This window comes from Nesoenas mayeri (assembly GCF_963082525.1).
Source record: "Nesoenas mayeri genome assembly, chromosome: 7".
In the NCBI taxonomy this organism is placed as follows: Eukaryota; Metazoa; Chordata; class Aves; order Columbiformes; family Columbidae; genus Nesoenas; species Nesoenas mayeri.
The window spans coordinates 18570013-18587531 of record NC_137551.1 but is presented as its reverse complement, the minus strand read 5'-3'; the positions used below and the strand labels follow the sequence as shown (position 1 = coordinate 18587531).

Here is a 17519-nt window from a genome sequence, read left to right as displayed (position 1 = left end):
TCCCGGGGTACTTGTGCGTAACTGAGCACCAGCCAGCCCACCCAGCAGCTCAGCTCTGGGCTTCCCTCACTCTGCTTCTGGGGGAATGTTCCTTCACACGAGGCACACCCAAAAAACCCTGGCTACCTCTCCTCCTGTGGGACTGGGAGATGTCATGTGTTTGTCACAGACCTTGCACAAACCCCCTGAATTAGCACTGCAGCCCTATCTGCCTGGTCAGAGTGCAGTTACCACAGAAGTCAGTGTTCTTGAGGCTTTTGAGCCAAGTCATGGTTAAAAACGCAGATGAAAACCCAATATCAATTGATAACCCTTCCCACAGAGGTTGGCATCTTGTCCTACTTAACCTGTGTGGTCTTCTCATCTGAGAGCGAGCCATGAAGACCCTTTGTAAACCAGTGGACTTGGGTGAGCTCCTGAGCCCTCAGGTCTGCATGTGTGCCACAGCATCTGCGCCCTCACCCCATGGTACAGCGAGATCTGGGTGTAAACCAGCCTTCTCTCTACATTTACACTTTGGTTTCTTCAAGAAAAAGTCATGGCCTGCCCATGGTTCAGGAGGGAGAACCAGTGAGGCCAGCGCAGATCACAGCAGGATCCTCAGGTGCAGACACTGCCCAGCATGGACACCGCCACAGAGGGGCACTGCGACAAAGCACATTGCTGCAGGATGAGCGGGAATAGGCTTCACTTAATAACTTATATAAGGAACACAATAGTAATTCAATAGTTCCATTTATTAATTGCCAAATAGTAATCCACTGCAATAAGAAACAAAAAATCAACACAAAAATAAGTTGCGGTTTGTATGTGTGCATGTGTGTATGTGTGCATGTGTGTGTGTGTGTGCGTGTGTGTAACTTAAAATGGCAAGAGCAAGAACAAAAAATAAACCTTTAAATGAGCATGTTATATACAGTCAGTATCATCACGTTACTTTGCTGGATAGATTAATTTGGTGTTATCCAATCTTAGCAACAGGCCCAAATATTGCTGCAAATAACTGGAGGGCAAACCCAAAGCAGAAAACCAAACCCATAAATAAGTTGCAGAATTAAAGGCATCTCCCGCAGAAAATACACAGTGGTGCTTTGTGTCATATCTGAAACCCTTTCATAATGGATGTTTCATGCTAAAACTCTTTATGTGAACATACATGGAATTCCATCATTTAAATAAAAGTGGCAAAATTCCCAACCTTTCACAACTGCCTTTTTTTTTCCTCCCTTCACTCAATGCATTTAAATTATTTTTCTATACAAGGTAAGTACATTGTCTGTACAAAGTTAAATATACATATTTACAGTCAAACTTCTGAGACATTGAGTCTTCTCTTCTGCTGCCCTAGGCAGAAGACAAGCCTACTTGATTTCAAACCCAGGAGCATGGCTAGTTTATCAAAACATTGCAAGTCGTGCTAACAGTTAGTCGTAGTTACTCTTAATAAATCTGTATAAAAGCATCAGCATAAAAATAGGCATTTTATATTATTAAATACGGCTTATGACAAAATAGCAATCTAACCCTTTGCTATTTGTATGGTAACTGTAGGAAGCAGAGTCTGACAGAATTGGTTTTGTTTATGCTTTTTCTTAATAACAAAATGTCTATCAAAAGACTATTCATTGTGGATTTACAGGCAAGCATACAGCCATGGTTTTTTCTCAATGAAATACGAATCTATGTAACTGGTAATAACTGTCGGAAACACAGCTTTCCAAATTGAATAGACTTTTTTGTCTGACTAAGAGGCAGCCAAAATACACATATTTATTTGAGACCTACCATCAAGAAAAAAAAAAGGCACCCTCAGTGATACATTGCTCAGATTTATCAGAGCCTCTAAGATTTAATGACAGGAAGGAAGCAAAGTCTTCATCCCAAACTGCAGGCTTCAAAAAGTGTGAGACCCCCTAGGGCCAGCAACAGGAGCAGAGAAAGTGAACGGCCATAGGACTCATAAACAGTATTTGCTCTCATGGATGTTCTGTTTATTGGTTCTATTCTTTGTGAAGATAAATGTCAAAGCCAGGCTGATTTCTCTTTAGAAAACAGGACTCTGTTTTGGTGCACACAGTACACTCACACACACACACACACACACCCGCACAGAAGAAAAACAACCCTGCAGAGATAGGTAACACATTATTAAAGGGTTTGGGACTTTTGCGTGTTTGGATTGTTTTGGCTGACCTCTCCGGATTAAACCCCCAGCCCCAAACTCCTTTGTGCACAGAGCTCTGCAGTTTAACCGTATCAGCCGTCCTCTGCCTGTGCTGGGTCTTAAGGTGCACGCCATGCAGGAAGGGTTTGCTATGGCAGTGGAAGGCAGAGCAAAGTGAGATGTGAGCGAGGCAGAAGCCAGGCGGAAAGCCCGGCCTCCTGCACTTGCCAGTGAAAGTGAACAGCTGCAAGGCTGCGTGCTGCCCCAAAGCACTATCATATCTCAACACACAAACAAAACCTATACCGTGTGCTTCCCTGAAGCCTTCTCAGAGGTAAGTACTCCATACAAATTAAGGTTATCACCAGAACTCTAGCTGGGAAGGGAGAGGAATACACAAAGGCAGCACTGTAAACTAGAAACTGTCTCTTCAGCAAATAAATCACACCCTGAATCCATGGAAGCAGGGCTACACATTCAACTCAATACTGTACCACATAACCACATCCTCCTAACACATCTCATCTCTTCACTATTACATTCATAAATTGTCTGTTTCTTCATTGTTTAAAAACACCATCTGGAAAACAACTCCATCACTGCCACAGTGGGATCACTGTTATTTTACAGGTATAGAAGCTTCACGTAGTTGCCTGGGAAGGTGCCAAATTGCCTTGTTCTTCTGGAGGTACCTGTTGCAAAATAAAACATAAGAAGTCAGAGTAAGATGGAAGGCAAGGAAGGCTTAAGGGTTTTAAAAGGTAGAGGTGGCAGCCTCTTCTGCCTGCAGACATTCCTTTCTAAAACTAAATAGCAGTTCTGGTCACAGAGCCTTTTGGTACAGATGAGATGAGAACTAGTTCTGCTACTAATCATCTTTGGTCTTCCCTTTTAGCAGTTAATAAGGTGCTAGTGAAAGCTCCTGGGCCTATAGGCTAGGAGCCAAACTCCTATCAGTGTAAATGAGCTCATCTTCATTAAGAAGAGATAACAAGCCTAGATTTGCAGTGTTGAGATGGAGAACATTGTCCAGACTTGCGCTCTTTGAAGGTAAAGGGCTAGATTTTGCAAAACATACAGACACACATGAAGCTGGGTTTTCAGGGACTGCAACTCCCCTCCGTGTGTTCCCTTCATCCCCTACTTGCCACTTTCTGTAACTTGCTCCCTCAGCTTTGGCAAAGCTACAGAAATCCAGCTCTCCTTGGTTCCCTCTGTTACTCTGCCACCTCTGTGAGCAAGAAGGATCAGGAGGAAGAAGGGAATGGGGAAATTAAGAAGAGAAAAAGGAAAGCAAAAACTAGAGACCTAGCAAGGAAAACAAAGCTTCACCATCCTGCACCCTAATTTTAATGTTCTTGATGGGAAAGGATGAGAAATTCTGAAAAAAGTTGAGCTGATTTTTTTCACTATTTTGACCCTACAAATGAAAGCAGCTTCCAGATGTTCTGCAAAATTGCTCATCTGCATCTCAAAAAGCTCTGCTGACAGGCAAGTGTTGCACTCACCCACAAACCAGCCATCGTCACATTTCTCCATGACATCGACAATGTCACCATCCCTCAGTTCCAGCTCATCATCGTTCTGAGGAGTGTAGCTGTAGAGGGCTTGGTAGCTAACTCTAAAACCAGAAAGATACCGCACATCAGATCCCTTCAGAAGGAGAGGTCTCTCTTCCCCATTCTAATTCCTATTATATTTTGTTCAGTGCAGCCCAGACCTGTGTTTTCCATTTGCGAGATGGAAGTCAACTGCATTAAACTGGCTGTTGTCACAAGGCCATGGCAGTAAAAATTGTCACACCTGCATTGTGTGGGATATGCAGAAGGCTTTTGTTTCCTTTTTGCCATGTAGTTGTCTCCATAACCTGTAATAACCAGAGTCTTCCTAACATGGAGCACATAGAGAGCGCAGGAGTGCAGACACTCTTCTGAGTGCAAGCCAAAACCTGGATACACTCACTCCTGGGCTAAATGAGACATCTGTTCCCTTGCCCGGGCTGTGAATGACCACCCGGCAACGTGAAGGAATTTAGAAACAGATACTGCCTACTCTACTGCAGTAAGATGCTGAATAAATCATGACTGAGGAGGTACAGTGCAAGCAAAAATCTAAGGCTGAATCCTGCCCTGAGATACCACTTGCACCAGAGGCACTCTGTGTTTATCAGAAATGAAACGTATAGTGGAAACAATCTGGGCAAACTTGAGGAGGCCTGGATCTCCTACCTGTGGGGATGAGAATAGAGCTGATGGGTGACTTTCTGTCCTGCATAAAGGGGTTGGGGAAAGCAAAAACTTCTTTTTAGGAGTCAGCTGCCAAGGAACTTCAGTTCCCAGCACACAGCGCAGGCTACTGTTCTCAAAACCATCAGCGAAAGGCCCCACCAAGCATAATGGCAGCTCCAGGTTTAAACCCACCAGACAGCTTTGAAAATTTCAGCCTGGATCTCTCAGATCATTCAGCCACCAATTCATCTGCAGAACTGGCCAATAACACACCGAGCAGCATCAGTGTTGGGAGTGCTCACTGTGTTGTGGGAGGCTGAGAACAGGGCTGAACATGTTGACCCAAGCCATATGAGCCAGGTGTAGCCAGTGGATATTAATTTGTCTCCGTCTTCAAGATACAAAAACATTGAGATAGTCTCCATAACCAGCATGAATCAAGTACCTAAAGGAGACCCAGTCCTGGATCGTGAGGTCATTGTTTCAGGTGCTATACAGACCCAAAGGTCTCAGTTTTACACTACTCATTATGATGATATGTACCCATTTTTGTTCTTTAAAGAACTGACACTTTCCTACAATTCTAATTTAACTCCTGAAATGCTAAAGCTTTCACACCTCCCCATTTTTACCACCAGTCAGAGACAAGGCCTCTGGAAGAGATGGGAGCCAAAATGACTTACATGGCTCGTGGTGTTTGACTTCTGTCAGGGCTGGCTCCTTGCTGCTGTGCTTGAGGTTGCTGAGAAATGATGAGAGATGGTTTACAGTCATTAGAGGTCACCTTGTGGCGAGAGTCAAGAGGCTGAGAAACAGTACTGCAGTAATGAACAGACTTTTCTGCAATGTTTATGATCTCATTGCAAACAGCTTCCTGCGTGGTAGGCAGCATTGACATCCAAGAACACCCAAAGGACAGTCAACAGGGAGGAGGGAGGGGAAAATATAGACAAGAAGAGATGGAACATTCCAGATGCAGCACGTAAGTCCAGTAAAAAAAAAAAAAAAATAAAACAAAAAGAGTTGTAGATCCAGGTAAATGTCCAGGTAGTGGAGTGCAGAAGGGATCCAGGTGTAAGCATGGAAAAATAGGCAAGATACAGAAGAATTTGGCATTTAGTTTGAAGATTTGTAACAAATACATATACATACATTTTTTAAAAAAGCAGCAGCATAAGAGGTTGCAATTAGTTATGCAGTGGCACCATTACAAATGCTAAGAAGTCAGTTCAAGAATGCAAGGTGGGCCGCTCCATTCATGCATTTTGCTTCATTTAACTTATAATCAGGGACTGGCAGCACAATCAGCCCAACTTCCTATTGGCTACGACAATTCTTCTAATTGCTAAATCCCCCTTTTCTGTTGTAAACAAAACAAAGTATGCAAATAGATAAATATGTACCTACTTTGCAGCTAAAAATTTTATCTCTACTGAGGTGTTACTGTCTGGGTGAAGAGAGTGTAGGACTACACATCTGATTTAAACAGTGGCCTTACCACATAGCTCTTTTCAGATTCTGTGAGATCTGGTCCAGCTCTCAATGAGTGGTGGGAAGGCTGTGTGATCACCAAGCAAATGATAAGGAAGACATTTTAGCAGATGTTATATTGGTCAGAATTAAAAAAATTCAAATGGAGTGCAGACAACAAAAGAAAATGAACAACTCTTCCCCTCCCCCCCCCAACACCACACTTCTTGGACAACAAGGTCTTTCATTTACACAAGAGACATTAGGGCTACAGTAACGCAAGTTCAACAGACACAACGCTGCAGAGATAAAGGCGACAGTGAAACAGAACCTAAGGGCAGGGAATTGGAGTGGAGGTTACAGACACCACTACAACCAGAAATGGTACATGGTGTCATACTGCATTCCTGTAGGCGGGGAACAAAAATCCAAACATGGACAGAAGCACATACTCAAGAACATCATCCTTGAAAGGCCAAAAGCAAGCTGAGAGGAACCTTCTGCAGTTTTTAGAGAAGTCCTCAGTGACTACGACACAGGAGAGAAGAGTAACTTCTTAAAAAAGACCAGCTCAAGTCCTCGGAGGGCACAAAGCCGTGTAGCCTCATCAACATCACTCTAGCTTGTGCCAAGCAAGGATCGAGCTGCTCTGTTAATTCCCACAAGGAGACAGAGCTCCAGGTCAGAGGAGGCCCCGACTGGAAAAGCCAGCTCCAAACACCACCAGTGAGGCTTCTGGGCTCTGCCCTGGCTCTCTCCCCAGTCACACCTCTTCACAGGGACTCCCGTGTCCCAGGGCACAGCAAGGAAAAATCAGGGTGTTTGGGGTTGGAGGTTTTAAGGGGAAGGTCACTGAGAAAGTTGCACAAGTATCCAGAGCCTAGGTTTGCACACTTCTTGGATATTCTAGTACCTTCTGAAAACAAGGGGCATGCTGTGAGGAAAGGGGACGTCTGAACTAGTATAGGGTTATTTATACTACCTGCAGGACTGCCTGGCAAAGCAGACTGGATAAGATACACTGATCGTTCAACACAATTTTCAGCCCAAATTCCAAAGGCCTAAATTTTTATGCTTTCCCTTCTTTATTCACTTCAACAATGCCCTTCAGTAAAACACTTGCTTTCTCACAGCATCCTGAGACAGAGCAGAAGCAGAGTAGAAAGAGGTTGGTGACACCTTCAGCCCAAGAATGTTCAAAGAGTTTGGAAATGTACATGGTGATGAGCTCATCCCTGTCTAATTCCTGTTCTCAAAGCTCCTCTGAACCACATCTTGGACCTCTGGAGGTGTGCCCATCATTGTATTAAAGCAAACTGCTTCTTTTCTCAAGGACTGTGACCTACTCAAGGCCAATCCAACCCCACAACAACTCCTTTGTAGTCAGCTGTACTATCTGGGAATGTGGGATCAGCTCCTAAGAAATGAGGCTCTGTTACCAAGTATGATTCTGTAGGAAGACAATTAAATGTAAGTTGGATGGGCTAACTGAAGTGGAATCTGCATTCAAAGCATTTGCTGTGGAGCCTGAAATCATCACAGGATTTCTGGTAGTCATCTCCTGCCTGTCTATCATCAGCCCTGAAAAGCAAATGGAATAATTAGAAATTTGAAATTTATATTGTGCAGACCAACTGGATATAGTATATCAAATCTGACAAGATCAGAGCTAACTCAGGTGGCCAAACAGCTAAGAAAAACCAATTTCCAGGCTGAGGTGAGAGGCAGCTGTAAGAATGATTTTTATATTTATTTATTTATTTATTTATTTAAATTCAAGAAAGTGCTTCTCTGTTCCATACTAATTTACTGCTGAAATTGCTCCCTGAGCTCCTAAAATCACGTGGTCCATTTCTCATTGATTACTTGTGACCTCCCTGACCAGCTTTTCCTCCAAAAAGCATTAAGAACTATGAATTGAATTAGTTATTTGAGAGCTAGAAAATTGACACAACCTCCAAAGGCTCCACAGAGCAGGCTTCTATGTGCAATGGCAGGAGGTGCAGCATACCAGCAGCAGAACTTTGGCCATGTTCCCTTTCCTGGCAGGATCCCCACGGGGGCTTCCTTATGGCAGCTGGGCAGGTGCAGAGGCCAAGTGGTCCCCTGCCCTCCGGACAACCCCACTTGCCAACAGGACACACAACTAAGGAGATCCTCTCTGGCCTCCACTCCAGAGATCCAGGCAGCTCTTACCAAAGCAAGGGGTGTCTCTGCACTAACTCCCAGGGTGATGGCAGAGCCCTTCAGTGGGGTGACAAAACACTCCAAAGTCAGCAACCATGCAGCATTAGCCAAACGGTGAAAAACTGACCAGAATAGATCCTATAATCTTACATTGTAAATGTACCACCCCACTGCTTCAGACAAGTGACCCTGACAGCATAGCCTAGGTGGCTTTTTTCGTTTGTTTGGTTGGTTTTATGTTTGTTTTGTTTGTTGTTGTTTTTTGTTTTTTTTAATAACTACACTATTCTTGCAGGGAGAGAGTAATAACAACAATAATAAAAGCTGTTGTAGGTCCAAATGCTCTTCAAATATGGGTTCAGAAACCCTATAAATTACTTACAGCGGTGGGTCCATGTCCCAGAGGTGGCTGAGGAATCAGTGAGTATGGGGCAGAACTCCAAAGCATAAAACACAGACGTTTCCCCCCAAAAACACTCAGCCAACCCTGTTGCTGCTGCGGTACACTGAGGGCCTTAAAAGTGACCAAGTGTTCACAACCCATGATGACAACTCAACTCCTACCCTCTCCATCACACTATGTGCTTTATTAAGACTGAGTAAACAAGCAGCTGCTCCAGTGTCTTTGTCTCCACATCTACAGACTATACAAATATGTGGTATAGTCAATCCTGAGGCACAGCTGGCCACTGTTTCCACCTCGTATAGAGTCTGAGGATGGATCTAAAAAGTACCACAGGTTTATAAGAATAACAGAAAAAGGTCCTATGTCTAAAAAAGTCCTGAGGCGGGTTTTAACTGTTAGGAAGAACAATACTGGGGTTACTCAGTAGTGCTCTCGCTGCACCTAGTGAAGTGTCATCAATGTGTCTGTCCACTGCAGCTCTTGTTCACATGTCTTCTTCCATCCCTTTCTGGGGGGAGTTAAAGGACTACATAAGCAAAGAGAAAGCTAAGCAGAACAGACTAACAGACAGACAGACAAACTGGTATCCCCTCAGAGAAAGGCACACATCAGCAGTGATGCTCCCACATGTGAACGAAGAACCACGAGCACAGAGGACACCCCAGCCCAGGCGAAAGAAAAAAGGAAAAACTCTGCACACGCCAAGCCCAGCCGTGGGGAAAGCGAGGGGAAAGCTGGCCAGAGAGCGCTCACAAAGGACACCGAAAAGGCTGCAAGAGCACAGCAGCCTGACCTAAAGGCTGTCAAAGTCCACGGGAAGACTGTCCAGCCCCTGGATCAGAAGCTGAACAGCGGAAAAACGTGTCCCTCACAGAGAGTGGTCCCAACACTTGCTGCCCGCTGGGCAGCTCTGGCTGGGACAATAAACACGCTGGGCAGAAATGCTGTGGTGGTATCCTGTGGAGCAGTAGAAAATCACTGAGGGGGATAAAAGCTTACCTTGGAGATGGTGCTAAGTAATGAACATGCTAAGTGAACATAGCTGGTCTGTGCTGGGGAACATGGGGTATGAGCATCCTCCTCATGCGCTCTCCTCTCTACCAGCACAAAGTGGGTGAAATTACCCACCACTTTGCCTGCGTGGTTTTGTACAAGTGGAAGGGAGCAGACAGCCCCCACCGGCATCCCTCACACTGCTGGGTGATGCAGAGACCCTTGTCCAGCCCCTCCTGCCTTCCCACCCCACAGCTGCGCTGCTCACACGCTCGCTAGATCCACCATTGACTGTCACACTGTGCTACCAGGACCTCAGGGTGACACAGGAATTAAACTAGAAAATTCCCAAGGATTCCCTGAAATAAATTAATCTGATAAATTACCTTACTGCTTAATATGCTGTTTTACTGGAATATTGAAACAAACTATCTCTAAATTATACCTGAAATATCTTTCACATGCTTGTGGGGTCATTCTTTTTGCTTTTTAGTTTGGACTGTGAAACTAAACAAAAAGGAAGAACTTCAGAATAGCTAAAAGAACCATCGCATTTTATATTATTATTTAATGGAATACGCAAGAACACAGTCCTTATGCCAGCCCTGTACCAAAGCGGTCTTAAACCTGCAGAAACCTCTGGGTCAGAATTTCATAACTAGTGCCTTTCGCTATGATGAGAAAGAAAACTAAAATTCAATATGGTAAAATACCTCAAACACCAGGGATGGACAGTAATGGAAATAAAACCCAAATGTAATCTCTCATTTCCATGTCTACTAAGTGCTTTTCTCATTTGATTAAAATCAATGAAAAGATGACAGATTTTTGAAAAGGCCCCCAGGGTATTACCTGCAGTTCTGCTGAAGCCATCAACCTCTGTATAGGTCACACAGATAACGAGAGATCATTTGCACATACAAATACCGCTCCTGCTCCCTAAACAACTGTAGACCCAGAGCTGGAAAGGAGGTCAAGACTACCGATAACGTCACACAGTTTTAAATTGACACTGACAATGCTCTGATTGTCGAGGCATATAAAATATAATTTTTGGCTCGACTTCAACTCCAAAGAAAGGCCACAGGGTCCTCTTACAACCAGGTGCAATGTCTGAAATAGAACTGTGTGCTAGCCAGCACCCAGGAGAAACATCTTCCCCTAACTGTGGCTCTTTGCACCTACTCTTTTGAATCGCATACACCCAGTGCAAGCACCAGCAGGACCAAGCAGATCAGAGGTCAGGAGGAAGGCCAACAAAGAAAACTACTTCGGATTTTTAACATGAAGCAGAATATGCATCCTATTGGACTGAAAAGGATGCAGGAGGTGGTTGTTCAGTAAAAAGCTATGCAAGCTCACGACTGGAGGGAAATTAGAGTAAAGGTAACAGGAAAATGTCAGGGTTAAAGCGGTATCTCGCTCTCAAACTGATCAACAAAATAAGTAACATTGGCAACTACTTCTCACACTCGTGCTGCAAGAGCAAAGATTGCTTCCCCAATACTCATCACTACAAACTCCCTCCAGTTTTTGCCAAATGTGAGCTTTCTGTTTCAAACATTGCCATCTTGTGGAAGCTGCCTAGAAGGACTGATGACACACCAGCAGCTGCGAGCACTGCTCATTCCCAGTCCCTGGATGTCCCAGCCACACAGCGCTGAGGCCGAGTTGGTTGTGCTGTACAGAACCTACCACATCCCTCTGTAAAGACATGTGTAGCTCTCACCAACAGAAGCTCTCTGAGAAGGCTGAACAGGTCCCTTCCACTGTGGATACCAAGTTCCATATGCCCTATCCCCAGCTCTGAGACACTCAAACCTTGAATCCTGATCTCAGGTGGTTAAACAAATCCTGAACCGAAGTCACATTACATCATTCCTGCTAACAAGGCCACCAAAGCTGCCTTGTAATGCAGTTGAGCCATAGGAACTCAAGGTCAGAACTAAATAAGCCCTGGATTAATCCTTCAGAGGAACAGAAAATCAGATCCTCAGCTGGTACAGACTGGCAGAAACCCAGACTCGTGGATTTGCACCAGTTGAAGATTTTGCCCATACCTGCCCTTCTGCACAGCCTGGAAGTAATTTTAAATCATTTTTTCAAAAAAATAAAAATTCTGGATTAAATAGCAGGAGAAATATCTCACCTGTGGAATCAATGAATGGCTAAATAAGCATATGACAAAACAATGGCATGGCATGGAAATAGCTCTAAGTAATGGAAAACTGATCAGCAAAGATGATTACCTGTGGCTTATTGACTCTGCGTGTAAGTCTGGGAGGTGGCTGTGTTGTGACAGTAGAGGAAGAGAGGGCAGAGGAAGAGAGAGGAGCAGATGAAGAGAATGCTTTTGAGTCTGCAGTCTTTTGAAGAAAAGAAAAGCTGGTCAGCTTGGTACACAGTCTCTTATCACAATCACTGCTAGTGATATGAGCATCCACTATCCAGTAAATCTGACGCACACACAGCAAACATAACTCCATGCAAGGGCAAGTGCAGTTTCCAGTTGGTTTGTCTGAGCTGACCACCTCATTCTGTTTTAAACATGCAGGTTATGCCTGTAAAAAATGCTACTAAAAATATATCCAGACAGTAAACAGCACCGTCTTTACACAGCTTTCAATACGCTTTTGATTATGATTCAAGCAGAAATCAAACAATTTGTTATAAGATTTCCCAGTGTGAAATGTATCATTTCAGAAACCCTAGTTCCTCCTTATCTAATGTTAGCTAGGTGGGGTATGCCATGCAAGCTATCACAGTGTATCCAAGACAGTATTTATAATACTACGATTTTGAGCTCTCCAAACTTCCACTCAAATACGAAGTATCATGGGGTTGCTGTAATGTATTTTGTCTGGCTGTAGCCCACAATGGACCCCAAGTCAACTGAGAGCTGCAAAGACAGACAGATCTATACCAAGGCTGGGGACAAAAGACATGTTGTAGAAGCTACTGGAGAGTCCTGCTATGTTCCTTCTTATGGTAACCATACAGCTACACATAACTAAACACTCTTGGGGAAAAATATCGCTAGGTCTAATTCTCATTTGTGGCTAGACCCTTTCACATAACATTGGAAATGCAAAGGTAATAAATTCCACTCAATGCAGAGATAACAATCAAGCCTCCCTGACTTGGTCATGCCCATTCCAGACTAAGGTTTACTAAATCACAGGCTCCAGGATCAACAGTGGTCATCTTTGGTGATTCTGCAAGCCAGGTTGATGTTTACAAGGCTTTTCAGTCCATGGCTTTAGGAGGAACAAATAAATTCTTTCACCAAAATGATCCATTGCACACTGGAAAATCTCTGAACAACAGGGAATTGCCTGTATTCTACATAGTGAGGTACATAGGCATGAGGCCTATGTGATACTTTCAGCTGACACATCTGGTAATAGCTGCTGTCTTGGACAACCACCTAATTAGACATGACCAATTGGGTCAGTCCTGTGTTACTATCTACTCTAAAATCATTTACACTAGACTGGCTCCTGTGCCCTCTTCTAAAACTTTTTTGATCCTCCAGTGAATGCCACTGGTGGCCTCTGGAAGAAGGTCTTCAGATCATCAAAATCACATGCAGCAGCCACTGGCTCTGCCCGGCCAGCAGAGCAGCACAAACCTCACCACACCAGTTAAAATTAGGGATTCAAAGCAGCACACACACATGCAGGAGAAGTACCTTCTTTTCTCCGCTTTGAAACTTTCCCAGATCACCTTTCCTCATGCCTCTTTTCTCTGTTTTACCTCCCTGCACAATAGCCATTAGCTCCTGACACAACTGGTTGTCCTCAGAGGAACCCACACGTCTCTTTTCTGGGCTCACACGCATGTCTAGTTGGGATGGTTTCAGGCAGCGCTCGACAGAGATCTTGGGATCAGCATGAGTGCCCTGCTCGGGGCTGCTGCTGCCCTCTCTAGCCTTTTGGAGCCAGGCTTGGCTGCCCGCAGTGTCACGCTGCTCTGCCAGGATGCTTTCGGGGCTCCCCACTGCCCAGCGAGGGGAGTTAGAATAGCTCACGCTGGGAGACGGGGAGCCAGCAAACTTTTCTTCACTTTGCGGAGCGGCCTGATAGAAACTGCGAGCAGAGGGCTGAGGTCTGGATGAGTAAGAGGGCAATGGGGATTTAATGGACCTGGGAGTCGACGAGCCAGAGAGATGAGAATGGTGGAGGCTGACCGAGGGGGAAGGGCTGGCTGCAGCAGAAGGCGAGAGAGAGTCAGTGGGAGAGAGGGAGGCTTCAGGCAGAGGAGGCAATGGAGGAGTTATGGCAGGAGTGGTGCTAGGAGACACTCCCACGGTCAGAGCAATCCACTCGGATGTGACCGCCTGCACCTCTGGAGACAAGGCGCGGCGTGCAAAAGGCAAAGGCGGAGCAGTTGGTGTATGGAGTAGCTCAGAGCTGGGAGACTTGAAGGAGACAAAAGCAGGAGAGAAAAAAGAAAGAAATGAACAAAAAAATAATAAAGGAAAATACAAAATGACCAAGCAAAAGTAAAAGGAGAGAAAGTGAGCGTGGAGAGGAGCAGATCTGTGACCAAGCATGGTGCATAAGTTTTCCATGCACAGGTGCACCATGTTGGAGAACATACTGTCCACAGCTACTCCAACCACAGAATCCAGTCAGTATCTGTGCTGCTAATATCCTCCTCCAGGCCTTTGTCAGGATACTAGACACAAAACATCTTGTGGAAGACATTAAACTTCATACCACATGTCTCTCAGGGAGCGGCTGAAGCCACCATCCACGATGGCAGCATGCAGCATTTGTCTGACCTGGCAGTAATAACTGGTGACCCAGCAGCTCACACTGTCAACCTACTCAATATTCACTGCTGCAATGAATTTTGAGTTTATCCAAATCTAGCATAAGCAATGCCTGCTCCTCCAGAAACTTGCATCATGGAAGCTGTGGAGGAGAAAGGGATAAAAAAGGCCAGCTGTGGGTATTTGGTCTTTAGGCAATTAAAGTAGGCCCTGTGTTTGTAAAGGCAGAACACATGACCAAGTTCTGCCCTCAGCTATTACCACCAGCGACAGCAGTGAGATGAGATCAGCTACTTTAGCACTGATTAGAGCATTTCTCAGTCCTCTGCCAAGTTAGGCAAAAAACTAAGGGAGAGAATTTACCAGGGGAGGAATCAAAAGCATAGCAAAGGGAAACAAAAAAGGGTGGATACAATCCCTTCTATCAAAGGGAGAAGCTTGCAGAGAGCTGGTGGCAGACAGGCCACAGCTATGGAGAGACTGTCAAGCTCCAATAGAACAGCTCAGCTGAGGCTGAGCCTGTTCACTTTGACAGGGAACGCCAAACAAGCAACAAGTCTTTCCGCTTTACACAAGTGGCTAAGAATAAAAACACTCCTTTTAGGGAAGATCCAGACAGACACCAGGCATGAGCCATGGGAGCCTTTCCCATCCGTCCTGTACTGCATGTCCCTTCCTTCTGACCCCAATTCTCCACTTTTCTTCCTTGCAGTCTTTACTTCAGAATGACCTTGTTTTGGTCCCATGTGTGAGCAGGGGATGCACCAGAACCTCATGGCCACAACCCAGACACGTATGCTGACCTTGAAGCATGAGTATGTGCAGGATGAGAGCAAAACGAAGGGATTTAGAGACTCACTGCGTCCCTGATATGTTTTCCATGGCAAACATTCAGGGATCCCCATTTTGATTTCTGGTTTGAACTGCAGTATGGTTTATAGTGAAGCTGATATTAATGGAAGATTCCAGACTGTCCTGCTCTCAAAACCTCAGTTCATTTACCACCAATTTCAAATCATAGAAGGTGCTCTCCTGACCCTGTCTCCCCAAGCTTCGGCCATGAGCTGGGATATGAAGGAGTAAGTATATAGCTTGATTCAAGCTGACTGGGATCAACGTAATTACTCCTACAGACTATAACAGGTTGTGACGTCATCTTAATAGTAATTGTAAAAAATTCACTCATCACAGTGGAGGTCTGTAAAGTGTAAACATGCACTCAGGCGGAGCTGGATCACCAGTTCATTCCAGCTCTTGCACTGAAACTTATTCAGATGGCTATGAACTGTAGCCTGTTGAACCTGGCCTGAATCCAAGCTACAGATCAGAGATGAAAAGCTGAGTCTCCAAATCCCAAAATGACCCACTCGTTAACCTTTCTGGTAAATAAAACATCACCTTTTACTGCAGTTGCAGCATACTGCAGGGAGAACAAAACACTACTTTTAGCTAGAGCTTTTTTCAGCTATTGCTTCTTGTACAGCAATGTCAACATCCCTCTGTTCTGTAAGGTGCTGTAACCAGCTGCATCTAGTCCAAATACCTGTGGTGAAGCTGTCATGCTGCGGTTAGGGGAGAGGGACATTGGTGGGTCAGGATAGTCAATGGCATTCTTGACCACTGGCCGTTTGAGCACTTCCACGTAAGTGACAGGGAAGATGCCTTGGCGATTGGTGCCAGAGATTCTTCCTTCATACCAGTTCTCATCCACTCGTCGAATCAACGTGATCCTTTCACCCTATGGGAAGGAATAGCAATGTAATCCTGACTTCAACATATTTCATCATTCCAAAGTAGATTAGGTTTTTAATCTTGCTGCCACTTGACATAAAACAATCTGTGGTGCTCACCCTCCCCTGTTCCCGTTATGTGGTCCTAACCCTAACCTCTAGGTGGGGATGACAGTTTTCAGTTCAGAGAAGGAGGAAATCATCTGGTGTTGACTTGGGCTGTCTGCAGACTCAGTTATGTTCACTTCACAGTTTCCAGATACTGCTTGCTACAGCCAGTTACAAAAATGGAAACCAGCAGTTTCAGCCTGACCAGGAGACTCTCAGAGGTATGAGGTGTACAAGGAGTATGCACAGGTCTGCAGTTTAAACTAGGTCTCTCTATGCTCTCTCCTTTTTGCTAACAAATCAAGTAACTTCAGATCCTTAATATAAACTGCAAGCCCCACCTTCATGTATAATTAAAAGACAGACAAGATCTAATCTGAGCATCAAAACAGAAAGCTGGCTGAGATGGAAAAATGCTGCTACTTAATTTAAATATGGCTGACTTTGCTCTGAACAGTCCTTACACAACCCATTCCTATCCCTTTGCTCTGTAGTCAGGTCTAGCCAGTCACTGCAATACCACAGAACCTCACTTGCCTGTGCTTAGTGATTTGGCTTGTAGTATGAAGGAAAGGGAACCCCATTTCCTTCTTTTCTGTATCACCATTCTCATGAGAATGTGTGCATCTTCACTGGCAAGGATCAGACTAGAGACATGTCACCAAATATCTACTTTGCCTTGCAGAGCCAGGCTTCCAACACTTGTGCTCAAAGTATCTTCTCAGCTAGCCCTAAAGAAGCAACTGGCGCTTCTTGATTCAGCCTACCCGCAATGCTCTCACTGCAATGCACTACATAGTGACTGTGGAGTGAAAGCATGGGTGATGAGAAGGAATCCTTCCTGAATAAGGAGCTCGCCTTAATGGATCTTTCATTTGGAAACTGCAAATTACTAGTATTAAAAAACACTAGCATTTGTCTAGATTCAATTCATCAGCACAACAGAAGTCCTACCTTTCTGAAGGACATTTCCACCTGGGTGTCCCCATTAAAGTTGAACTTAGCAATAGCATCTCCATATTCCAATACTTGCAATGGTGATGGCTTTTTGGGCTGAGCTTTCTCAGCTGGTGGGAGGAGCTAGAACGAACAAACAGAATCAAATGAGTCACATACAAAAGCCCGTAAACTGGTCACTGGCAGAACGGGAGTAGGCAAAGAGAACACCTGCAGGGAAAGCAGCTACCTCTATGTATGATCGTGGGAAGATGCCAACTCTGCCATGGTGTTCACCTTCATACCAGTTCTGGTCAATCTGCTTGTAAATGTAAACAATATCTCCTTTTTGCAGAGGAAGTTCCCTGTTAACAACACAAGCACTGCATCAGAACTTCACTGGATAACAGATGTGTTCTTTTGCTGCCCAGCAATCCCTGGGTACCAAGGTCTACATCAGCCCTTTTCATACAAGTCATGCTCCACCCAAAGTGAAAGCTACATTACCCTGTTCTTATTG

At 44.7% G+C, this 17519-nt stretch overlaps 1 protein-coding gene across 1 annotated transcript in view; it reads right to left on the bottom strand.

Annotated features, from left to right (window-relative positions):
• Nucleotides 1-2788: 2788 nt before the first annotated feature.
• Nucleotides 2789-17519, bottom strand: part of SORBS1 (sorbin and SH3 domain containing 1) — a gene marked incomplete at both ends in the record, with an annotated part of 77450 nt that continues 62719 nt past the window's right edge. Inside the window, 9 exons of the mRNA XM_080347681.1 lie at nucleotides 2789-2856; nucleotides 3673-3785; nucleotides 5076-5266; nucleotides 5891-5950; nucleotides 11698-11814; nucleotides 13140-13868; nucleotides 15769-15963; nucleotides 17018-17143; nucleotides 17250-17364. Coding sequence (XP_080203807.1) covers nucleotides 2789-2856; nucleotides 3673-3785; nucleotides 5076-5266; nucleotides 5891-5950; nucleotides 11698-11814; nucleotides 13140-13868; nucleotides 15769-15963; nucleotides 17018-17143; nucleotides 17250-17364 — 1714 coding nt within the window. The remainder of the gene's footprint in view (nucleotides 2857-3672; nucleotides 3786-5075; nucleotides 5267-5890; nucleotides 5951-11697; nucleotides 11815-13139; nucleotides 13869-15768; nucleotides 15964-17017; nucleotides 17144-17249; nucleotides 17365-17519) is intronic.